The 24522-nt window shown below is 53.6% G+C and overlaps 5 protein-coding genes across 5 annotated transcripts; 2 read left to right on the top strand and 3 right to left on the bottom strand.

Annotated features, from left to right (window-relative positions):
• Positions 1–257: 257 nt before the first annotated feature.
• BDZ83DRAFT_599141 (thioredoxin-like protein) lies at positions 258–1069 on the top strand. The gene is made up of 3 exons (XM_060506978.1): positions 258–404; positions 459–541; positions 598–1069. The coding sequence occupies exons 1-3, from the start codon at positions 366–368 to the stop codon at positions 887–889; spliced, it is 414 nt and encodes a 137-aa protein (XP_060371458.1). The 5' UTR covers positions 258–365; the 3' UTR covers positions 890–1069.
• On the bottom strand, positions 1070–2604 carry BDZ83DRAFT_599137 (triosephosphate isomerase). Its single transcript, XM_060506977.1, has 4 exons — positions 2166–2604; positions 1976–2046; positions 1312–1917; positions 1070–1262 (listed from the first exon to the last, which is right to left on the bottom strand). Exons 1-4 carry the CDS (start codon positions 2201–2203, stop codon positions 1234–1236), a joined length of 744 nt encoding a protein of 247 aa, XP_060371457.1. The 5' UTR covers positions 2204–2604; the 3' UTR covers positions 1070–1233.
• A 4304-nt stretch (positions 2605–6908) lies between these two features.
• BDZ83DRAFT_249290 (uncharacterized protein) lies at positions 6909–8961 on the top strand. Its single transcript, XM_060501918.1, has 2 exons — positions 6909–7620; positions 7671–8961. Exons 1-2 carry the CDS (start codon positions 7127–7129, stop codon positions 8701–8703), a joined length of 1527 nt encoding a protein of 508 aa, XP_060371456.1. The 5' UTR covers positions 6909–7126; the 3' UTR covers positions 8704–8961.
• Positions 8962–12676: 3715 nt separating this feature from the next.
• BDZ83DRAFT_249244 (uncharacterized protein) lies at positions 12677–14829 on the bottom strand. The gene is made up of 4 exons (XM_060501917.1): positions 14712–14829; positions 13761–14644; positions 13464–13697; positions 12677–13391 (listed from the first exon to the last, which is right to left on the bottom strand). The coding sequence occupies exons 2-4, from the start codon at positions 14522–14524 to the stop codon at positions 12776–12778; spliced, it is 1614 nt and encodes a 537-aa protein (XP_060371455.1). The 5' UTR covers positions 14525–14644; positions 14712–14829; the 3' UTR covers positions 12677–12775.
• A 4710-nt stretch (positions 14830–19539) lies between these two features.
• On the bottom strand, positions 19540–21354 carry BDZ83DRAFT_565115 (uncharacterized protein; the record flags this gene model as incomplete). Its single annotated transcript, XM_060503714.1, has 5 exons — positions 19540–20266; positions 20325–20443; positions 20499–20718; positions 20901–21101; positions 21248–21354. The coding sequence occupies 5 exons, from the start codon at positions 21352–21354 to the stop codon at positions 19540–19542; spliced, it is 1374 nt and encodes a 457-aa protein (XP_060371454.1).
• Positions 21355–24522: the final 3168 nt, after the last annotated feature.

Below are 24522 nucleotides of genomic sequence, written 5' to 3'. Positions count from 1 at the left end.
TCAGATGCCCGATTGAAGAAATGGCTGTCGGCTCGGATGGGATGCGTCGCGCCGTGGCTAATGATGCATCGACGGAGCTTGGTGGGATGTCGGGATTTGGAAAGGGAGCAAGCGCGTCGTCTGGTACAGGTAGAGGAAATTGACACGAGCATGGGAAAGTTTGTGGTGCAGCCTGCCTTTGGCCAATCGCCGCGGTTCAGCCGAGCCATCCTGGTCGCAGAGCTTCGAGTGCCGGTACGTACCTTCGCAAGCTGTCACCTCAGGCTGCATCCTACATTTTCGCGCTAAGAAATTTCCCCGTCCCTGGAAAGGAGCCTCTCGTGATCCAGACTGCGAATCGGATTCTGTGCGCCAAGCAGGATACCATGACGATCAGAGCATTGAAGACGGTGTCTACCGGCCGCGTAAGCCTGTCAGAAGACGTATTTACTGTGATATAATTGCTGACGCCCTGCTAGAATGGCCTGGGCTCTTTCATCCTCCAGTGCAAGAAGCTGGACTTTCACTACTGCGACTGGGCCGGCAGCTCCAAGGGAATGAAGTACGCCAACCCGCCCTTGGAAGGAGAACGTCGAGAACATTGCTAACATTACCCAGCGGCTTCATCAAGTCTCAGCTTCCCAAGTTCGCCGCTGCCAACCCGCAAGTCGAGTTCACCGTGTCGCCCCGTCCGTCGAAACACCCCATCATTGTTGGCCACTACATCAACGGCCGCGAGAAGGCCATTTGCGTTCGGAATATGGAGCCAATCGAGATCTTGAAGAAGGCTGAGCTTCTGCGCGACGCCAACGGAGAGAAGCTGAAGAGGGTCAACAAGCCGGTCAACAGCATCAGCCCCAGTGTCAGAGGTGTCTGGAGTCCTTACCACGGAAATGGCATGGCTGTATAAATATGAGAGGCATGAGCGTATCGATTTGGGAAAACGTGTAAAATTACGAAAGGAACAAGGCGTGTACAGGACGAAAGCGGGAGCTTCTTTGCCGCGTGTACCATACATTGACCCGTCAGGGAGGGCAAAGAGTACCCCTTTAAGCACTCAAAATTCAAGAATCACAAACATTTCACCAGGTCCAACCACCGTCAGAGGATTGGGGGTATAATTCTTTTTTGTTCAAGTCTACGGCCCTAGGAGTTGGCAACTACGAATGGTCACTTGGGGGTCATCCTGGGTCTATCCTGGCCCATCACGGCCTGATTTTAGGTCATCATCATCAAGTTTGTAATCTGCCTTGTTTACTGCTTGGCGTTGACAATGTCGACGACTGTGCCGTGTTAGCTGTCTGTCCATGATAGCGCGCTGAGAATACTCACAGCCAGGCTTCAGGGAGGCACCGCCAACCAAGAAACCGTCAATGTCCTTCTCCTTGGCGAGGTCCTTGCAGTTCTTCTCGTTGACGCTGCCGCCGTAGAGGATGCGGGTCTCGTCGGCAACCTTGTCGCTGACTTCCTTCTTGAGCCAGGCGCGGATGGCGGCGTGGACCTCCTGGGCCTGATCGTTGGTGGCGACCTTGCCGGTGCCGATGGCCCAGATGGGCTCGTAGGCAATGACGACCTTGGACCAGTCGGAGATGGCGGCCTTCAGGGCAGCAAGCTGCTTGCTGACGACCTCGACAGTGGTGCCGGCCTCGCGCTCCTCGAGGCTCTCACCGCAGCACCAGATGGCGCCGACGCCGTTCTCGGTGGCGTACTTGGTCTTGGAGGCAACGACCTTGTCGGACTCGCGGAGGATGGTGCGGCGCTCAGAGTGGCCGAGGATGGCCCAGTTGATGTTGCTGTCCTTGAGCTGGGAGACGCTGATCTCGCCGGTGAAGGCACCGTTGGGCTTGTCGAAGACGTTCTGGGCGGCAACCTCGACGTCCTTGCGGAGCTGGTCGCGGACGAGCTGGAGGTAGATGGCAGGGGGAGAGACGACGACCTCTGCAGACTGTCAGAGAAGCTCAACGGTGAGATAGGATTGGAAAGACATGGCACGTACCGGTGTTGGAGTCGAGGGTAGCGCTGTTCAGGTTCTGGACAATCTCCTTGATGGCGGAAACAGATCCGTTCCTGAGAGGTTGATAGTTGTTAGTCTCACGATGTTTTGGCTGAAGCCGCAGCTTCCAGGCTGCCCCTCTCCGGTAGGGTGGTGCAGAGATCGTCGACCCCGCCAATGGGACAAAACTTACATCTTGAAGTTGCCGCCGACGAAGAACTTGCGAGCCATGTTGGGCAATTGGTGGTGATTTGGTGATACGTGGGAGGTTTGGTAGGATTGGATACGTCTGAGTTGCCGTCAGGAGTGAAAGATCAGATCAAAAACTTGGGTGTAAATGACGCAGGATAGATTCGGAGAGCTTCGTAGTCATGGAAAAGACCTCAGGGTTGGGTCACGTCAAAAGCTCCAGTGCAAGGTGGGCTGCGCTTGTCTCATGGAGGGGCAGAGGGGCTGCGCAGGAGGGGCAACTGGTACCACGGCTGCCCACCTCGAGAGTGCCGCCAGAGTGCCGCCGCTGGCAGGCCGAGCCCACCTCATGGATAGGTAGCAGCAAGTCAGCAACAGCAGCAGGTTGGCAGCACACAATCAGCAGTTCTGGTGGGGTCCTCAGCGGCCCCCGGTCTGGCCCGGAGCCTGCAGTTGCCCCGCACCCAACCTCACTGCAGCATCCAAAGTTGCCCAAGTGACCTGAGCGTCCGTCTGCCGTGGGCTGAGACCATCCTCCAACATCGACCGCCCCTCAACAGTTTTCGTGCCCAGTCGGACCGTTCTCTTCCCTTCATCCCCCGGACGCCGAGTCTCTCATTTGATAAACCAATCGGATGACCACTAGCTCCCAGGTGAATAGCAGTAGAGAATGACAGCTACCTTGTGCTTGACCGTAATCCAGTCAGGACAATCCGTCAGGGTAAAGCTAGGGCCAGCTAAAGATGCATCTTCATAAACGACGTGAGAGTTGGCGACCTCGGACCTAGTCCCCCTTCAGGGAACTTGCGTTCATCGCGTACAGATTGTCGATTGAGGCGTCAATGTTGCACCAGGAGAGCCAACGATGCATTCGCCAGGTTTCTGTGAGGTAAGGACCTCGGCCAAGCTGCTCACGAACCCTGTTTCTCCCGAATTTACGGCTACTTGAGCTCCGACTCTCATTAGCCCCGGCAAAGCAAAGTAACAGACGTCTCCTCGGTTGGGCGCAATGTCAGTTCTGTAATGACAATCGTCTACAGTCACTCAGACTCATAATGCCCGGGAAGCAAGCTTACTTGCTCTGTTTCGCCTGGTGAGAAATACATTGTAGGGCAAGTCTAGACTGAAGTAGACTGGAGTCTGAGAACGCATGCTCTGTATGTTGTCTCAATAGCAATACCTCCTTAATCTCGGCATTCACCATCCCTTTGTCTAATCAAGTCTGTGATGGCTTAGCTTCTCACCAAAAAACGAATAACAATTACCGGTTCCACGCGTAAGCCCTTGCTGTCAAAGCACCCCAATATCTTGGCTGTCCCGAGACCGCGAGTCTGGCGTCTTCGATCCGGGGCATCAAAAGCAAAGCTACGCGACGCCGTCTCAGATATTTCACAATTGCGATTCAACCGGATCAAAGAGCGCTAGGTCGGGCGATCTGATGAATTCTAGTCGTTGTCTCTCGTCTAGTGCCAAATTCATGATCTGTAGCCGCAGCCCCAGTCCAAGTCGCCAATCGACAAAATCTGCAGATTTGATTGTCTTGTCCATGCAGCATCCCGTGCAGAGCACGGATCGCCTTGGTCGACTTACCCTGACTTGTGATCTTCGTTTCCGGATGGCATCCTGACATGAGAGGGGAGCAAACTTGGCAAGGGAGCATGATCCGGTCTGTGAAGTTGGCCGTGCTCAACTTCCTTGCGTCGTGCTCATCGAGAATCCCTTCACCTAGCCAGGACTACTTCAGCTCGGACCTGCTCAGATCCTAGCAACGTCGTGTTGGCTCCGCGGAGTCGTGAAAAAAGTCCTGTCTACTGTAAGACATCGTCGCATTCGATTGCGCCGTACCAAAAAGGAACTCCATGAGAAGCAAGTCTTCCATTACTCGTTAGACCAACCTAGCCCTCTTTCACTGTCTCTTCTGTTGTCTACGCAAGTAAGCGGCCAGTGCTGCTAGTAATATAGCGTTCATGTTCATTGGCACGGTGGCGAAGCAGGATTGACGTGGAGTTTGCTGATGGAAGAGACGATTTCCAGGTCTAACGCCGTGTAAGTCAACCACCGAGCTCTGTCACGGATCCATAATCCCCATATCAGGCTCTTTAGACGTGAACCTCCTCTCTCAGCCTCCGTCTAGCGCTAGCTTCGGCTTATGCCCTCTCTTCATCTTTTTGTTGCTCTGCCGACTACACCTCCCGAGTTGTTACGTGCAATCATGGGCTAAATCATCTTGAACTCTTCTAGCACCGTGAAACGATTATCAACTCGAATAGATACAGCGAGGCACAAAAGGACCGATAACACGCGGTTGAAGAGATAGACAGCATTGGGGATTAGACGAGTCCACGCCAGACTGGTGACCTCTGACATGGGAGACGGATGGCATCTACTAAGGTGCAAGAATGAGCGAGCCATTGCACAGAGCACACTGTACCTGAGATGTAATTGTCTTGCCAAGAATCATCTTCTCCAGCATGCTTCCGATGTTTCACGAGCACGCGCTAGGCGGCATGAATATCGCGAGTCCCTGTTAGAAACACATCATCTTCTCACAATCTGTCATACGAGACGCCTGGGCATTCTAGAAGTCCAGTATCGTGTAGAATCCGTCATCTACTCATTTTCGCGCACAACAGGGGAGCACTCCAGGCGGTATAAGTGAACCCATGTCGAGTGTCGTTATGATTGAGTCGGTCACATAAGGGGTAGCCTCCGGGAGGCGCAGCTGATGGCAGGCCGGACACACGTGGGGTTGACAGCCCCGGCCTGATCTCAGGGCCCAATCGCATCTCCATCAGCCATAGTCCAGACCGGGGTTCTTGGCATCACGGAGGGTTGCTCTCGACGGGCGGGAGGAAGAGAGGGCTGAAGACGTTTTTCTCCGTTGCCCGCTAATGACAGGAACACCGGGACCGAGCTGTGCGCTCGCGACATCATTCGCTGCCGACCTTCAAGGGCCCCAATCGTCGTGTGCCGGTTGAAACAGCAGCGTACGAGGGGTGGTTCGGAAACGGCTCAGAAATAGCAATCTAGCCACCCAGCTATTGCACGTGGTGGCTGCAGGAAGAAGCAATACGACATCCAGATAACAGTACCGGTTCGTTCCATTGAGTGTGGCGAGATTGATGAACCCAGAAACTTTGGATAGAGGAGTTGTTGAACTCGGCCCTGAAAAATGGAGAGTCGCTGAGCGTGACTTCGGAAGTGTCGTCTGGCTGATGACTAAGATCATTTTTGGTGTGGAGCAGCATGTCATCGCTCAAGAACCGAATGGAAGCCGCACCTTCCAACTAACACTTGCTGTTAACCCCTTGTCAGCTAACGACTTCACGTCAAAGTACGCCATCCTATTCCATGCGCTTGCATATGAAGCCGCCTCTTCGCTTGATGACATGCGTACCCTGTCATTCACCGTTCGTTAGACAAGGTAGCATTGGGGCGCCACCAGTCATGGAAACGCCCAGATCCGATGTGATAGGGACCGGAACCTGACAGGCCAAGAGTACCATATCAGAGAGCGGCCGCATCACGGGGGCCTTGCAGCATAGCCTCTGGGAACACAATGGCCTGCCTCTAGCCGTATTAAGAGACCTGTCCAGGATGTCGAGGTCGAATAGGCGAAAGTCGAATTGGGCCTATGGCGTCCAACACCCTCCGACACGTACGGTTTTATCATGCCCTCGCCCGGTCGTCAATGCGCCATAACGAACCCAAAACCCGTGCGTCCTGCCAAGGTCCAAACAGTTCTCTACTACAGTGAGCAATGAGAAACGAGAAGGCGGCGCGGCTTCGAAGTCAACTCGCCAATCCAGATCCTGGATGCAAACATTTCTGATCTTCATCCAGGAACAAGTTGTCTTCCCCACCTTGAACCTGCTTTCCACTACATCCACCGGCCGCCCACCTCCACCATCATCATGATATTCAGACCAGGGCCGGTTTCTGAGTTTGAATGCTCTCTCGCCAACAAGCACCTTACCGCTCGAATGAAGCTGTCAGCGGCCAATCCGTCTGTCAAATAACCTGACAGCCTCCCTTGACATGTCATGCTCATGATCGCAGGCCTGGCGCATGACGCTGGCGATCACGAAAGGATCCTGACACTGTTGACACCCAGGAGTGAAAGCTGTCTCGGTAGCTTCAAACTGCTTGCGCTGCGTTAGCGGCAAATGACCCCGGTCTCTGAGCCTGGGTCTGCCGCGTCAAACGGCCTAGTCTGCTGTTGAGCCTCCTCAGCCGGAGAAACGGGACTTGTCACCCCAGCTGCAAAACCAACAATAGGGCTGGGAGATGTTCTCGCCAACAACGGCTTTGGAGGAGCGATGCGACGGTGCCGCAGAAGATGACTTACGCAAAGAAGCAAGGCGCCGAAGTCTACTGCCTTTCCGGCTTCTCTCACACAGACTTGCAACCGGCCAAGGTGCCGTGGGATCAACGGAGTAGCATCCGTTATTCCCTTTTCAGCACCGCCCCGTGCATATCCAATGGATGCTGAGAGACACAACACGACACGACACCACCAGTTCCTCATGAGAACCCCGGTTCAAGCCGTCAGTGCGGCCTTGAGAATGTCTCGCCAACACTCACTCCTCGCACCACTCCCCCCCTCCCCGCAGTGCTGTGCCAGGGATGGGATGGCCACCATCGAGACCCAAAGGATATATTGGCCGGGGCTCGCATCACCATCTTGATGTCACAAGCAGAGTTATGCTTTGCCATTGCCTTCATCCGTTGATTAGGCTCAAGCACGGTCACCACCGCTGAAAAAACGTCTTTTTGCCCTTCCATTCGATTTGCCCATCCCCCCTCGTCCAGTGTCCTCTTCGTCCCCGCGTGTACTCGGACCACCTTGGACGCCGCATAGAGAAGGAATAAGGAGGAGATTCTCCCCTCACCTCCCCTACTTTCCCGCCTCTAAGCAGTCGTGGCCAACTCCCGGTTCTCCATGATGTTCACGCCATCTACGATATGAGAATCCCGCCTGTAGAAGTCATTCTCAGTTGGCCGACCCCGAACTTCGTCAACCCAGTAACGAGAGGCCCGGCCAACGAGATCGTTGCCATTATCCTACTGGCCATCGCCGCCGTCATCCTAGCCATCCGGATCTATACACGGCGATGTATCACTAATGGGTTCGGCTGGGACGACATTCTTATCGTACTGGCCTTCATTCCAGCCACGGGCTTCGTGGTGCTTGGAGTCATAGCTACGAACAGCTATGGCTGGGGACGGCATGTCTGGGATGTGCCTACCGAAACTATTACGGGATCGCTTCAAATCGGCCTCGCCAGCCAGATCCTGTTCGATTTGGCGACAAGCTTCACCAAGTTGTCCATGTTAGCTCTGATGTACAGAATCGCGTGTGCAGCGTCGAATAAGTTGAGGGTGCTCGTCGTAGCACTGCAGGTGCTCATTTCCGTCAACTGCGTCGTCTTCATGTTGGTAGCCATGCTGCAGTGCCGGTAAGTGCTCCATCGATGGAGAAAGACGCTCAATGCTAACATATCCAAAGACCTCTCAAGCTTTACTGGACTCTCTCCTTGGAACCTCAGAACTGCATCAACGAATCCGCCCATCTTCTCGTTGCCGGCACCATCAATACCGTCACCGACTTCCTGGTGGTTCTCTTGCCGCTCGCCCTCGTGCGTATTGTATACGCCGACAAACTTACCTCAAGACAGCTTACCATTGTCAACCTCTTATTTGGTGCCGGATTCCTCGCATGCTTCGCTGGTATTGCTCGCACATACTTCACCTGGATCATGACTACGGAGCCTGACGCTACATGGAATGCCTGGATCAACTGGCTTGTGTCTTGCCTTGAGCTATTCCTCGGCATCATTTGCACCAGTATTCCATCTACAAAACCATTCTTCAACAAATATCTCCCCAAGTTCCTCGGCACCAACGCACGGAAAACTCGTGCAACAACGGAACCAGTACCCACCGACAAGGTCACCACCGGTTCGGCGAGAACCAGTCAGATGTCGAGCGAGCCCGTGGTGAAGGAGCTCGACGTGATTGCCTCAAAGTCTCCCGCAACCAAAAGGTTTAGCGAAGGGACGCTCAACAAGCCGTTACCGGCAGTGATGAAGAATCACTCAGTCTACACTATCAACATCCAACTGGACGAAGCCAGTTTAGGGCCCGCTGATAGGTCTCCCGACAGGAGAAGGGCTCCAGGGAGTCGGACGACGGAAAAGTCGGACATGGCCCGGCGCCAGGCCGTCAATAATTTCAGCCGCCCAAAGATCCAACACGTGAGGAGCAATTCAGAGCCCTCAAGCCAACACCGGCCCAGCTTCAGTGCCGAAGACGGCCGACCTGACAGCCACCTTACCAATGCGTCGGGGGAGAGCAGTCGTCACAGTCAGATCCTATACGAAGTTGACGACGTCGTCTATCGTGAGAGCATTCGCCAGAGCATCGACGACCTAGAAGCAGGGATTCGCTATGGCACCTACGACCGCAGCAGTTACACTGCCGTACCCGCGCCTCTGCGAAAACACGCGAAATCGGGATCTGTCGGTACATTCGGGGGCTAATTGACGGGCCAGAAAAAGCTTGTCCAATGTGTATAAACCTTGGCAGACGGGAATATCCATTGTGTTTCTTCCGGGGTAAAGGACCAGGAAGGGGCGGCTAGAGAATGCTTGCTCAAAGAGTTTTACGATACACCCTCAGGACATCAGTTCCTGCATTTCACTTCCCTTTACGGCCATGTTTATAGTTTCTTACCTATTTAAGCTTCTCGGGAGCCAGACCCGAGCTTTAGTCAACGGAGTCAATGACTAGTAATCCAGACTTCTTTCCTGTTTGCCTTCGTCGTGCCAACAACGCCGCCATCTCCCCATTTGCCTCCCATCTCATTTTACGTACAAAACTCTCAGTCAGCTCTCACCCACCCCTTTCATTGAACAAGCTGAACTCTCGTCCCGGCTTGGTCCAGACGGTTGCCAGGAGTGGAGGTCTGATTGGCTCAAGCATCGTCCATTCACTTTCCGTTTCTTACAGAAGACAAGCGTCCGACTGCCGCCCTCCTCGGCACCGTTCCCCACGGCGGCCGAAGCGCAAAGGACAAAAACTTTCGCTGCCGTCTTGTCCGCTGACCATATCATCAGCTCATCACTTGCGTTTATCGAGGCTGCTGCTGATCATCAAGCGGTCCTACCCTTCCTCTCACTCCACTCTCATTACCCCGACTTTTGTCTCCGCGCGTGCTCCTAGGCAAGTATGATGTGGTTGGCCGCCCTTCCCCCCAATGATAAGTTGTCCTTCCCGCGACGGCCGCCTCGATAAGAGCCCTCACACGCATTTCTGTTCAAATTCAAACTTGTTACTTTGGTCGGCGATGACCGTCCCGTCCCTCGTCATCGACAAGGGCATGCTACTTACAGGTAAGCTGTGCCATGCAGAAAGGGAGAAAGGGATACTGCATACTACTGTAGCAGCCCCCCGTAGAAGGCCCATCAACGTCCCGCTGTAAAGTGCGACCTTGGTCTCCTGGGAGAATTTCATCAGTCCACCTCCACGTGGCAGGCTGCACAAGCCTTAGACGCAATGGCCGCTTTTCTCACTCCCTTGCGTGAAAGTCTATCCTTCCTTTCTTCTTATTCTCACTAGCCGCGTATGCTGTTGCGCACGGTCTAGGAGAGCAGCAGGAGAAGGAAGAACAAGGTGACGATCTCTAGTGATGGTGAGAAAGTAAATCTCTAGATCGAACGCTAGCCCATCGCGAAGGGGAGGGGGTATATTCGTGTTCGACCTAGTCGATAGTCATGGTCCTTTCTTTACATGGGCGAGTAAAATTCCTGTAAAGGAGTCGTTCTTTAGGATGAGAGGCTTTATCAACTGTTAATTACGCTTTCACAATTTGCAAGGCTGGGGCTAGCACTTTCGCTCTCACACACACGCCTAAACACCATACGCGCAAAGCCGATCAAACGGAGTCTAGGTAGACTCGAGACCAGGTTTAAGCTATGGTAGCGGATGGGAAAAGGCTATATTGGCATATCATCAAGTAGAAGGGGGGATGAAGGCAGTGTGAGCGCCAACATTGGAAATTCATCTGGTGATTGGACTGGTCGTCACCTGTTGCGAGAAGTCTCTTCCGCGCGCTTGAATCCTGAGCTCGCCTCTTCGGCCTTTCCTACCTTGGCCTTTGGACCTCTGTTTTGATATGTTGTCACGTTGCCCAACGTCGACAATCATGAGAAACCCGCACACACACACACGCAAACACACACACACACACATACACACACACACCCCAGAGAGGCTTTTGTTCGTCCTCGTCCATCCATCTCTACATCTCATCCCTTCTTTATGCGCGGGCATGCTCTTCCCGCTCCTCTGTTCTTCTCTCTTTCTGTGTCTCTTTCTCGCCACAGCATCAGACTCACTTCCCGTACACACTTTAATTACCCGCCCACACACGTATCTAGATTTCTCCTCTCATTCTTGAATCAATGGACTGATCATCATCCAATTCTTGTCTGATGTTCATGACACCCTGTACAGGATGTAGCGTTGCTACTTAGATCGGCTTCAGGGGCTCGCTGCGCACTCGGTGTTCTTGCGAGCCATTCGGCATACTCAGTTTGGGTTACCTGGGAAGCTTTCGTAGCTTTTCATCATGGTGCCGCTACACCTTGGGGCTCCTTGCTTTAGGGACATCTTGTAAATTTTCAACCTGATCTTCCTAGACTGGGTACACCATGTACATCCAAGAAAAAGACGATGATAGTGACAAAGCCGTTGTAAGAAAAAAGACTCACTTCTGCTGGCCGAGCCCAGCAGTCTAAATCTACACTCACATCACCAACCTTGCTACAACCAACTTCCTTAACCCTCATCCCATCAACGGCGAACTATTCAATAGCCGACATGCTCTTTCGTTCCCAACCAACTATTACGACCCTACCTACGCGCCAGCGATTGTCGGCTACAAAATTTGAGAATCCCATCTTTTTTCTCTTGCCGCGAGGCTAACGTGTAAAGCCCGTGTCCATGCAAAATCACGATCACCTTCCTAGAGCGGGAGACCACCACGCCTCCACCAGATCCAGAGAATAGGTAGAGAAAAGCCTAATTAACTTACACGCACGCAATGCTCCCCTGGAAGAACCACCATGCATAACACCACTCCCCAAAATCGTTCCGTCTCTTTGTAAGTTCCTTTACCCCTGACCATGTCCTATCGAGGAGTCGTCAGCGGGGAGCTCATATCTGTTGTTGGTCTCCTTGATACTGCTAGGAAGAGCCTCTTCGATCCCATTCAGGAGATCTCGTATTGACAGTGACGTTGGTCCCTCAATCACAAATCTCGATTCTGTCAGCAAGCCAGTGATATACCCCAAGAAACCCCTCCCCGTCGCCAACCCCTTCCAAGCAAGTCGTGATCATACTCCTAAGACGTCAGATCGCACCCTCGAGTCATGATCTTGGGAACCATGCGCAGACGCAGTAGCGTTATGATACCTCATAGGATAAGTAAACTACGTATTTCCAGCCCACTTTCTTTAGGCTTCGGATACCACCCCAAGATATGAAGCAGATATGTTGAGAGAGATGGGAGGAGGGAAGGATGGGGTGGAAAGGGGAGAACCGCAAGGAGGTAACGCAGGATAGATCTAGACGTACCGGATGAAGCCAATACCAGAATTCGCCAAACTCAACTCGTGCACTGATTCCGTCAACCTTTTTGTACAACAGGTAGACACTTGGTCAGGTTACAGACACGGCATCAAGACAGACCTGGACGGGAACTGAGGCTCGAAACCCTTGGATGCTGAAGACACCGTTGGAACGCTTCTGAACGTCGCAGCTGAAACGTGAGCTGTCAGCCATCCCTAGACAACTCTTATCGTGCACTCCCGCTTGAAACGACCACTCCAGTCCATTTCATAATCAAGTTAACGTGAGGCCAGAGGACCATATAGTTTCAGCACCATTTTCGTCTTTTTTAGCTATATCCCTCCTTCGTCTCCTATATACTCAAATAATCTAATTCCAGTTGCTGTTGGTCCATTTCGATCGAGTCTGTAACTTGCCACAATTGTGGCGGAGCCTCGCGCTGTGAGGGTCTTCTCCAATTCCGTTTCCAAAAACAAATACAAGTTCTGTTGTGTGTCGAGCGTGAGCTCTTACATGTACCCTCTTCTAATAATTCCATCGTGCCTAAATCAAAACAGTGTGCCTTCCCTTGCATCGCAATCGCACTTCCTTCATCTGACCGCGGCGCTGGGGTGGCGCGGCCTTTCGCTAGAGCTCATATGCTGGCTCTTTGAGTACTCCTTGCGGTGTCCGTTGGCTTCAATCCTGGGTATCCATTGCCGGGCGGCAAACGAGGTGTATCCATCCGGAGGAGTGGATTTGTCCAGTGTGAGAGAAGCTCACTGCGACACGAGTCCCTCGTGATAGCGTGATGGTTCCCCGGCGACATACAACGTCCACAATTTAGAGGATCGAGTTGTAGTCGAACATGCCTGATGCGCTTGCATTCAAGGCTGGTAGCATTCTGTGACTGGTGTAGTCAAGTTCTGCAAGCAATGACCAGTCAGTGGGAAGTCTTTTTTATCGGTGTAAAGCGGGCTTTTACGGACCAAAAGTAGGTATTCATCCGGCGTGGACGTAGTTTCCGTGGAAGGGCACCTTGGAGTCCATGGGTTGGGTAGTAAGGTTGTGTCCGATCTTGCCCATGGCGGACAGAAGGTTGTGGGCATCCTTGATAAGCTGCGAGTTCTTCATGTCCTCGGGCTGGTTGAGGTCACGAACGATGTTCTCCAGAGCTTGGCGGTGGGCCATCCACTCCTCGATCAAGGGCTTGGATGAAGACTCCTCCTTGACAGCAGCCTCCACGACGGCCGCCTTGGCGGTGACCTTGCGGGAGGGTGGTGCGGGTCCGACGGTGGCGGCCTTGGGCGCATCCTTGCGCTTGCGACCCTTGGAGCTCTGCTGGCCATTGCTGACGCTGGTAGGAGATCCAGGAACGCCGTTGTCGTTGTGAACACGGCGCATGTGATCCTTCAGGTTCCACTGGCGCGGGAATCCATTGCCGGGCATGGCACGGTCACATCCCTCATAGGAGCACAGGAAGGGCTTGTCGCCGTGGCCGTGCATGGCATGAGCCTCACGCTCATGGCGGAGCAGGCAGGCAGTGGAGGAGAAACGGGCATTCTCGCAAGAGTCAATCTTGCAGCGGTAGGGCTTCAAGTGGGAGTCCACGAACTTGCTGCACAAGAAGGGGATGGTTAGTCTCGGGGGACGGGGTTTGAGGTGGAGACGAGGGTAATAGCTGACTTACTCGTAGTTGCACTTGAGCTTCTCGGGCTTGTGGTTGCAGCTGGTTTCTCCTTCCCATGGGCAGTGGAACAAGCCATCGGCTTGCGGGGTCGCGTTCTTGTACAAAGGGTGGTCCCGGGCAGTGTCACCTTCGTTGGTAGGCCGGCGGCTGGGGAAAGCAGGGGGCAAAGCGGCATCGCCGACGATAGTGAGGACGCTTCCAGCGAGCTCGTCGCTCATGAACTTTCCGTTGGCGCTGTACAAGAGTGTCTCGTCAGAGGCTGACTCTAGGCTAGAGCAGCTGATCTGAGGAACATACCTTGGAGACTGGCTTTGAATAATGGGGGAGACGTGCTCCGAGTGCGACGGTGAAGACATGAGGGGGGCGGACAGCCACGAGTCCTCAGTGCTTCCGGCCGGCGAAGACAGGTGCGACTCCGTAGGGCTGAAAGAGTTCCAGGAGGCAGAAGGAGAGTGAGCACCCAAGCTCGAATCCGGGTCAAGCTGCATCTGAGCAGGCACAACGTGCATGTTCAGCTCGCCTGAGGGCAGGCCATCGGACATCATGCCGAGTTCCATAGAGTTGAACCATTGGGACGAGACGGCGCTCGTATCCGTGTCCAGGAAGTAGGGGTTCACGTCCATCATTTGGGCGCTGGGCTGGGGTCCGTAGACCGTAGCATTACCTGTGATGTCCATGGAGGACAGCTGAGCAGATACTTGAGCTGACGCGGCAGCAGTCATTCTGGTGGGTCGTGCCTTGGGAGATGTGACCTTGGAAATCCGGTGCTTGCGGCTTCCGGCTGAGCTGCGCGAAGTTCCTCTCCGCATGGGCTCGCTACCAACAGTTGCGGGAGCAGTCCACTTGCTCTGCAGATCCTCGGTGGTTTGGCCCTGTCCTCTGGGCGTGATGTGGCCATCAACTTGGAAAGAGTAGTCCTCGGAGTCTCCCGGGTGGGCAGATCCATTGTCTGAGAAGTCTTGAAAGTTCTGTGCACCTTCTCCTGTCGTTTCCCACGAACCACTCAAGGGGTCCGATGGTCCTGTTTGAGAAGAAAAGGAAAACATTCCTGAGGGCACCATTTGTGCGTGGAAGAAGCTGTAGTCGCTGAAAGGGGGGGTTAGTGTGCTGTTTCTCCACTATTCATGTGCAATGCAAAACAAGTAAACAAGAAAACATCTCAACATGGTACAACTTTGTTCCTGTAGTTCAATCATGTTAGCAGGCGGGTCTTATGCCTCACAGGTTCGGAATTATGAGTTGACAGACCAAGCGAGCGCAGATCAACATGATCATGCCAGGATAAAGTCCGGTGAGAGATGGCGAGATTGGTCCAGTGTAGATCCGCGGTTAAGACATGGAGCTCCAGGTGCGTGTAATAAACAGAGATGGGTCGGAAATCCTCAGGGTCAAGAATCGTGAACAGAGGTCCTTGAGTGTGTGCCGAGGTTGGTCGTGTTATAGTAGCCCTGAAGATGCGGTCAAGTTTCCTCGGTGAGATGTTGTCCTTGGGTCGGTTCAAAAGGCGTGAGCAGTTGTGTAGGATCCTCAAAGGGGTAAGTTATACCGGTGTCGATGGCCGAAGTTCCATAGGACAGCTTATAGTAGACCCTGTCCATTAGGGTTTACAGCTGTGAAGGCAAACCAGGTAGTCTCAAGTCGAAGTAGAGAATCGAAGCAAACGGAAATCCATCAATAGAGAGAATACAAGTCGGTACGTGCTGGAGCACTGTGACTATCCAGGGTCCATTCTTCGAAAAAGATGTGCCAATGTCAAGCCTGAAATAAGGCATCAACAGAGCGGTAGGACCGGCGTGTCCAAGGTCGTTGGGAACAGGTGTCCAGTCAAGCCCATCCAAATGCGAAGCTAGGCAGCCTCTATAGCCTCGGAGAGACGTCCATGGGTTCCAGATGGTCATATCCATGAGTATCCATAGGCAAAAAGGTTTCCAGATTTATCCAGTTGTTTCGTGCGAAATATTCCAGTGAGGCAATTTGCTGCTGGTCTCAGGTTTGCTCTCGTCGGGCAGTACTCACCGTGAGAATTGTAGTATCAAATATTGTTGATGACCGCGTCTGGCACGACAGGCAAGAGGCTAGGCCTCTGCACTACGGTCTCCTGTGTCCAGTGGAATGGAAGAATATCCTGGGCAATGATCCTTGGGAATGTGTCCAGGCAAAAAAATAGTCCGGAACAAGAGTCCATGGGTCGTGGTATCCTTTGTGTTTGAATGCCTCCGCGGCGGGAAAAATCTGGTTGGTAGAGACGCGAAGAAACTGTACATGAAGCTCGCAAGACATGACTTAAAAAGACGACGGACCACCCTGGGAACAGAATAAGAAAAGACAATACCTAGAAGGTGTGTGGACGTCGTCCAAATCAAGAGAATTGTAGCCAGGCATATCCGGGCGCGGAACAACAAGGGCAGTCATTGATTCCTCGGGTCGCGTAGTCATGCAAGTCCAGGGCAATGTGAATCAACTCGGCTGAGTTGTGTCGTGTGAAGATACCAAAGAAAAGAGCAAACACAGCGGATCACTTGTTTGCGACGTTCCTTTGAAATGCTTTGGTCGAGATGGTGTCGAGTATGGTAATCCTTGGGTGGCAATATACGGAAGATCTTTTTTGATCTTTCTTAGCTCAAGATGGCCGTTTGTGTGAGGACTGAAGGGATGTAGGCGGGTAAAAGAAGAGAGTATTGGCGCTTGTCGGGTTGCCAGAGATCAGCGATGCAGAATGCAGAAGAAGTTGGGTAGGAATGATGTTGCGGGTTGGGCTGAAAGAATAAGAAGAGAGACAGACGTCGGGCAGGGACAGAGGGGGTCAGCGGGTTTTAATGTTGCGGGACGAAGCCATGTCTCTGCTGGCATTTGCACAAACGAGCGAACGAGATGAGGTCTGTGAGGGGGGCATCCAAGGGGCTGCGGGCATGGCAGACTCGGGAGGGGAGGATTGGGGGTGGAGTTGTCTACCACGTCGACATGCGTGGCCCCCCCTGCCCATGTTCTGCTGGCCAGAGACAACCCCTGTTCCGAAGCATTGGCGCCCTTGGTTTCTGCAGATGGATGCTAGGCCAAGGCAATAGCAATCACATCTTGGAATATCTTGTCCACCACTCATTTCCAAGCCCATCCAGTCTCATCTCTCTGTCTTGTGTCGTGGGCAGCTTCTGGCCAGAGTGTCTGGATTCCTGGCAGCATCATCTTCTCAGCTTCTGCTGGCTACCTTGGAAACAGACAGACATGCGGCCAGCGTCCACCGCCGAATCGCCGACCGACCTCGTCGTATCCAATATGTGCCTTGGTGTTGGCCGTCACAGAAAGACCGCAGGTCAACAGGAGCTAACACGCGGCGCTAGCCAGCTGGCCTCATTCTGTCTGCGCCTGTCATAGGCCCGTTCCGAGCGAGGATGGCGGTGACTGGTCTTGCTTCCTTGATTTTCTTGACTTGGACTTGGGTCCCGGGTGGAGACTGATCATGTCCCCAGCCTATCGCGCTGCCAGTATTTCATCCGTCTCGGCAGTGTGGAGGGATCATGGCTGCAGCACCAACACATCCGTGCAGAAACCTCGAGCGTCCCGGCGGTAGAAGAGCAGGCCAGAAGACGCAGAGAAAAGAAACAAGGCTGCCCAGCTCGTCGACTCGCAGCGGGTTCATGCTTGCTTTCCCCGACCCTTCATCTTCCCATCCATTCGCACCATGCGCTGAATTTGCTCATCCCAACCATCAACATGTTGTTGCTCTTGTTCCGGCCGTTCCTAGACTTTCCCCCTTTCTCACCTCGCACAGACGTGAAAGCCTCCCGTAACCCGTTTCTAGTAGCCGTCTCAAGCATCAAAGTCATGGCGCCATCTTGAACCAATGTCTTGATGCGCATCAATCGACGCCTGCCGAGGTGGCATCGATACCGCCGGCCGCTAGAAGAATAGTTGGAGACGGAGCGACAGAGCGAGAGGGGGAAAAAAAAAGACGCACACAACACTAACAATAGACAAGCGTAGCACCACAGCCGAGCGGGAACTGCGGAAGGCCGGACTGTCAGCCCGTTTGTCCGTCAACCTCGTGTTACTCTTTCTCCTGGTCGTTGGCTGCTTCATTGGTGTAGGCACGCCGCCGGCTCACGCGTCGATGAAGCAGAGGCCATGGTTGGCGGGCCGCAAATGGCTGACACACACCGGCCGACAGGCTCCTTCTCAACTTGCACAATCCGCCAGCAGCTATTTGGGCGTGGTCGATGCTCACTGGCTCGGGTCGCTGTCGGTCGGCCACACACCACCAGTAACGACGCAGTGCATCACGCCCGCAAGACACATAAACGCGCTTCGCGATGCAGTTGTTCGGTGTCTACCAGCTGGCCTGCTTCTGGCGGAAGCGGTCCTCACCAACCATTTGCGACTCCTTTGATGATGCTGCATTGTGATGCATGAGTAACGTGCAGCGTGTGGCCTTGTGATGGCTTGACAACATGGTGCAACTTGTCATGCTGGCCGTATCATGGAGCGCAGCGGTAACGGTAGCGGCAGCGGCAACGACAGCAGCATGTTGAGTAGTTTGATGCGATCCACGAGCGTTCTTCTCGATCACCAGCAATCGCTCCACGTCGTCTCTTGCTTCGTTCTCCGAATTTCCGTTGAGTTTGTATTGAGCAGCTCCATCTTCCTGGCCCACCCACCTCGGTCTTCTTTGACGCCGACGACTTGGAAATTTGTGAAGCCGGTGGTCTTGACTCTTGTTGACTTTGAGGCCAGCATGAGGTTGAGACGCGGGGAACCACTGGCGTGTGGCAGTTCAAGGCAGTTTAATGCGAGATGGCTGATGAGCTGACGTTGACACGGAATACGGGACGAGGGGACAGCGAGAGACGTGAGACGGAGGCGCCCGTCGTTGAGCGGAGAGCATTGACGATGAGATGGAAAAAAGACCTTGGCGATGGACGCAGACGATGAGACGTTGGCATTGAAGTCGAGATCGAGAAGGAGTGCAAGGTTCTTGCCTTCTGTCCCAGACTCTCAGATGGAGTTTCTTAGGTAAGGTAAAGTGCAAGAGCAAAGACTAAGACACATGGCATTGGGGAAGCCACGATGCGCCATGCGATACAGATAGCGCTGTCCGTTTTCAGAATCGTCTACAACGTCCCGTCAGTACGGATAGAACAAACAAACGGCATTTAGCTTGACAAGTTGACGCAAGCCACCCGCAGCCTCAGACCAGGGCCATAACCTGCCGCCTTTCAACCCATCTTACCTTAATTGTCTAATTACCGGTGCTTACAGTCAGTAGATACCTCATCCTGAGACAATAGTTATACGATGAAAACACCTTTCTTCCTTCACTTTTTCCCCTCCAGCATTTTGCTACCACCTTGCATCAAAGGCTTCACAACTCTTGGACGCAACTCTTGCACGTGATTGTCCTTGACATTCAAGCATGATGATCAGTACATGAGTATCCACTACTGACCCATCCGTGCCGGCAGAGTTCCAACCTCCCGTTCGGCAGCTTCCCTTCCCCATCGAGCCCGGTCGCAGGTGGAATACCTTTTACTCGGCTCATCCTTGCCGTCTTTCCACACCATTGAACTCTGTTATGCTCGTCCCTCGGTAGATGCTGCCGAGTCGAAATGCCCCTTAACACGACCTGAGGCAATTGACAATCATGGCGATCTCGTCCTTGCGCCTCGCCGCCGTCGCCGATACGAACCGGAGATCAAGAGATACCAGTCGGTGGATCTTTCTTCAGCTGCTAGTTTTTCACTGTGAGGAAAAAAAACAAGTTTCGGATATGAAGCCGCCCGCCTGCGCTACGACAAAATGGGCGTTGCAGCGCCTCATCCCCTACCTAAAACGCCGATCTAAATCTCGGTGTGCCAGCTTTCTGACTCAAGCCAGGGCCGCCAGGTCACCGAAAACTTGACACCGGATCTCGACAAAACATTACTCCGGCATGTAGTCGGCGATGTCATGAACTCGTGTACGGGGGGATATGCATCGCCGTATCCCGTTCTGTCGAAATGGTGCTGCTGATCGGAGGGCAATGAGCATGCCGATTCGGGAGCTGGAAGATCTTCTAGCCGTGTTTGTAGTGACTTTCAGCCACTCACGTCGTCACGTCCACTTCATGAACCCGATTTGCAGAGCCCGTACGACGCAAGACGGCTGCTTCCCAGATGTCTTGTAGTCTCCCCTCGGCATCTGAGCCTTCGGTCCAGGCAACTTCCGCCAGTACCGTTTTCGCGTCGTGCCAGCTGTCGAGCTGCAGCACGTTGCTGGCCAAGCTCAATTTCGCAGCGTACAACTCTCTCCACCTCGCGAGTTGCTCTCTGCCTGTTGCGGTAATTGGTCTACCCGTATAAGCCACGGCAGCTCCGAAAAGGACGCTCCATAACCAAAGGCTGCGGCTGAAGGTCCCGGCAATCATTTCCTCCTCCTTGCAACAGACGTCGTCAATGAGCTGTTCCAGTAGCCACACGGTCAGGACGCAATCCATTTCGCTGTCGTTGACCGCCATGACGAGGTAGAAAAAGGTGGCAATGTAGCTCGCTCTGCTGCTCTTTGCGTCCCCGTTGAGCATCGTCGCTATATTGCGCTCTGGGTCGAATCCACGAGAAAGCTCCCAGTTTAGGTTTTTGGTATAATCCTGCCAGAGCCTGTCTGTGGGCGTCTCGTCGCCTTCCCACCAACCGTATCTCGGTGCTTGCCGCGGCGGGAGACTTTCCATATCCCATAGGGAAGTGAACAGCAAGGCGATGATACTGGGCTGGAAATCAGCACTGATGGCATCGTGAATCACATTTACTTCTCCTAGACGTAGGCGATCACCAGCCCTGTCAAGGTATTGGTTAACCGACCAGCGCTATATGCTATCCGCGAGGGGCCACTCACATCTGCAGCATCTGCTGCGCTAGATTCGATCTCATCAAATTATAGCCGTTCTTCCTGAGAGTCAGTCTGTGAAGACCGCGCAGGTGCTTCGAAGAAGCATCCAAGTCCCCAACCGCTCCCTGCGCATGCCATTAGCATGCAAAACGCCATCATTAGGACGTCATGGTTCCTTACTTCAGTGAGTGCCAGGCTGGCTATAGCAAAGATGGCTGTGTCGCTAACGGTTTCCTCAGACTCGGAGAGTTGATGCTTTGCAAACTCATAGGCGGCTGCCTTGTGATAGAGAAACGGCACCTTGACGTGTTCAAGGGATCCAGTGACCCATGCCCATTGGCAAGCCGCAACGACGAGGCAGCCGTGAAGCAGACCCGGGTGCAGAAGTGTCCTTTGTACGCTTTCGAATGTTAGCCTGGATGGTGTGCTGGGATAGATGACGAAGCCATACCTGCATAGGTTCTGTCCCCTTTCTACTGGAGTCTGACCTCTGACGTAAAAGGCGGTGACTGGGCACGGTGTCAGTCAAGTGATCTCGTAAGCAAGGAAGGCTGCTAACATTGGTGCCAGAGCCATTGCGACATTGCCGACATCTGGTAGTCGCATGAGAAGCCGGCAAATGGCTGGTTCGACACAACATTGGGAATGATGGAGGCTTCTTCAGCCGGGATAACGGTTGGCTCGGATCCAGATCGGGCCTCTGAGAGATAATCTGATCGAGACTCCTCGTCAAGTTCAACGTCAGGATATACGCAGTCCTTGCCGGTCTGCAGACAGTTTGTGCTAAAGCCGATGTTAGGTAATCATTAGATGGGAGGGGTGTCCTATCTGTTGGTCCTACACGGGCAGGACATATGACAAGGGGCAGTTGAGGGGCATGAGCATTGTCAAAGGGACATGGGCATGGGATACGAGGAAGGGATGCGTACCACAAAGGCTTCCGCTCGTCACATCGTACATGACGCTGCTTGCACGTCGAGCAACCGTTCTTGCTGCGACGGTGGAATTTGCGTATTCGGTTCTTGGGCGGTGCCATGTCAACTCAATGCACCTCGTTGTCAATGATACTCCACACAGTCCCGGGGCCTGAGGCGGCGCCGATTGATCATGCTTGGTGGGAACTGCGGCTATGCGGACCAGAGCGAGATTGATCTTGCAATTGCATGAGATCCTGGGGAAAGCTCTGGGCAAGAAGGGAACAACATAGAAGTGGTAGCTGGGAGATTGGAATTGAGAGAAGAGATACACGTAGTTTGCGACTCAGGAGTCTCTGCCTTCCGTCCCTCATGTTTATTCAGCCTCCTGAACTTGACGAAAACGTTGCTGATGTTGATGATGATTGGCGTAAGCGATCAGGTGGAAGTTGCTACACGAGAGGTGCATAAAAGCTCAACCAATAGGAGATAAAGGGTGTCAGCGGGTGGGTCAGAAATATACCCGGTCTAGCCCCGCCAAGCCCCTTCGGTTGCAAGTCCGTCCTGCCGTTGTTTTTCCGGCCACTGAGGTTGTAATGGAAGGGGCGGACGGCCTATTAGGTAAGGTACTTCAGGAAGCTTAGGTACCCGAGAGCCTGGAGATGAAGGGCCGGACCTGCAGGATTTGAACTTGAATGGATGAAGTGAACATCTTGACCTCAGTTTGACAGCATCTCATGGTCAACGGTCAACCACACTTCGTCCCGCCCAACATCTCGACCGAGGACTCCAACAGACGAATAGAAAATTCCAGAACTCAACCCACCCGAGCTAATAAGCAAGGCATAAACCAATCTTCCATCCTAAAGTGTCGTCTTTAGCGTCGAGCGTCAACCCTGTCGGCCACCGAATCATCCTCACAACCTGCTGTAGATTATCAAGCCGGTGTTGTCCCAAACGTCTACACCGAACATTCGAAAATGCTTCCATGGCCGGATCCTTCCATCGGTGCGACCGTGGCAATCGTGGTAGAACTGGGCCGACCAGGAACCCGCGACGGGCCTCTCGATTGAACTCGATCTCGAGCCGTTATCCCGGAAAACGGGATAGAGGTATTGACCCGACGAAGCAAAGACGCATTGACAACTCGGTGGAAGTGGCCGGTCATACCCCTCCGAATCGCCAGATTTTAAGTGGGACACACCGGTTGTGATTTCGGCCATGTCATGCGCATTTCGCTCCGCCATGCGCAACATCCCGGCCTTCTCAATGCCCGGAAACATGGGGAGCCCAAGATTCTTTGCTCCTTTGTTTCGGCCAACTTTCAACGGTCTACTCCGCTCCAGAAAGACGTCGTCTCAATGAGGCATACGAAACAACACAACAAACTCCCCACCCACCCTGTATCAATGCGGTGGTGGAACGATAGGTGTCGACGTCCGCAGGTTGACGAACAACGGCATTTCCCCAAATCTTGCAGCACATACACTTGGCACGACATGTATCCGTAGTCGTTGTCGCCATTACACCCAAATGACTGTCAAATGTGACAGCAGCTCGAGACGTTGATGACGAACATGGCAACAAAAAAAAACAACTAACGTCATCCATCTCATTTTATCTGTTTGGCGATTTGATCGTCCCGCAATCCCCGCAATCCACGAGGCGCCGCTTGACAGCTCATCAATAGACGAAATAGCCATCCTGCCCCCCTCCTCCACTCGGCAATTTTTGGCTCGTTTTGACCACTTCTGACTGTCACTGCACACCGAGATCGATCAATCTGTCTAGGGCATATTATGCACAGAGATTGCGGCGATCGTCCGACCATAACTGCTCGCCCGTAGTTTCGGGACAGTCAACTTCGAATCGTTGAGGTTATCGAGAAACTACCCAGGCACGCCAGGATACTGGGGTTAACCGAGGCGCACGTCATCCCGCCTGATTGGCGAGGGAAGTCGATGGCGATGGGCTAGTCACCCGCAGCCAGCCGAACGACCAGCCTTGAAGCCTCTGGGGTACACACCATTGGCCCTGGCGGGAGGGGCCCAGACGCTTCCACCCAAATCTTGACCAGCCCCAGCAATATCTTTCTGGATCCATGAGCCTTCCCTGCCTCAATATCGCCGTGACCAGCTTCACGTTTGCTACTTTCAGATTACACATACCATTTGTCGGTTCTGCGAATCACTAAGGCTCCAAAGGTCACCGACCCGGTACTGCTAAAGTAGCAGAAGCCACCCGGGATTCAGCGGAGCAAGGCGCCCACGAATGTGACAACGAAGAAAGTCTGCTGAAGCGCTGCATGATTGGCTAACTGGCAATAGTCAGTCAACCCCTTCCGAGCAATGCCACTGTTGGGGTATTCGATGGAGGGTTCCTGATTCAATGATGCACAAAAGCAACTTCGACTTACCAGGTGGGCATCAAGGCATGGTTGGGCACGCACATTTCGCACGTAGCGCGCGTCCCCTCATCGTATCGGCCGTCGGTGTTTGCTTGTCCAATTTGTGCCCAACCCGGCCTGTTGTCACCGCTTCTTCTCCCGCTAGGTACAACCCTGCACAAATCATCCCATCCGGTACCGAAAAGCTACTCCGACCTTTCGGGCAACAATCCTCCAACCCAGCAAAGGAAAAGTTTCTGTCACAGCCCAATCGGTGCCCTACTCGACACAACTGGCTCCGTCCTCCGCCAGGAGTTGGCACGTCCAATGGCTTCCACGCGTGAGTCTACACAGGCCGACCATAAGATTTGTCGTCCTTCTGGGGTCTTCCTTGACTGAGGGGCCAACTGTCAAAAAATTCGACCTGGCATCGCGCGAAAATAGAGGGGGACAGGAAGAGCACCAGCAATCAAAGGGCACGCTGATCTCCCTCGTCACTCGCGTGTCGTGCCCACGATCCACGCTCGACAAGCTAGGGATGGATGCCAACTTGTCCTGGGGCTCCCACCGTTGACCAATCTATTCCAGGACGCCCGACAGATGAACCTTCTGGACTACAGCGCTTGGCAGTCACGTATCCTCCAGCCCATGCGGCAGCCGTCCCGCTTGAAACCAGAGACGTCTCCATGAGTCCATGGTGTTGGTCATTGGGGCGAATGCAAATCTTTACTCGAGTCTCGCCGGCCTGCGTCTGTCCTGGTCCCTGTCCTCCCTTCGCCTCGACTTCCCAACGGACCACATCTTTCTGCTGTCTTGACCAGGATCAACCATTGTCGCCGCTCCAGTACAACGCCCCACGAGGAAGGACATCGCAAGCAGACATAAATGCCTCCATTCCGAACTT

This window comes from Colletotrichum acutatum, assembly GCF_030867785.1.
Source record: "Colletotrichum acutatum strain CBS 112980 chromosome Unknown BDZ83scaffold_3, whole genome shotgun sequence".
NCBI lineage: Eukaryota > Fungi > Ascomycota > Sordariomycetes > Glomerellales > Glomerellaceae > Colletotrichum > Colletotrichum acutatum.
This window is presented reverse-complemented; position numbering and strand designations above follow the sequence as displayed.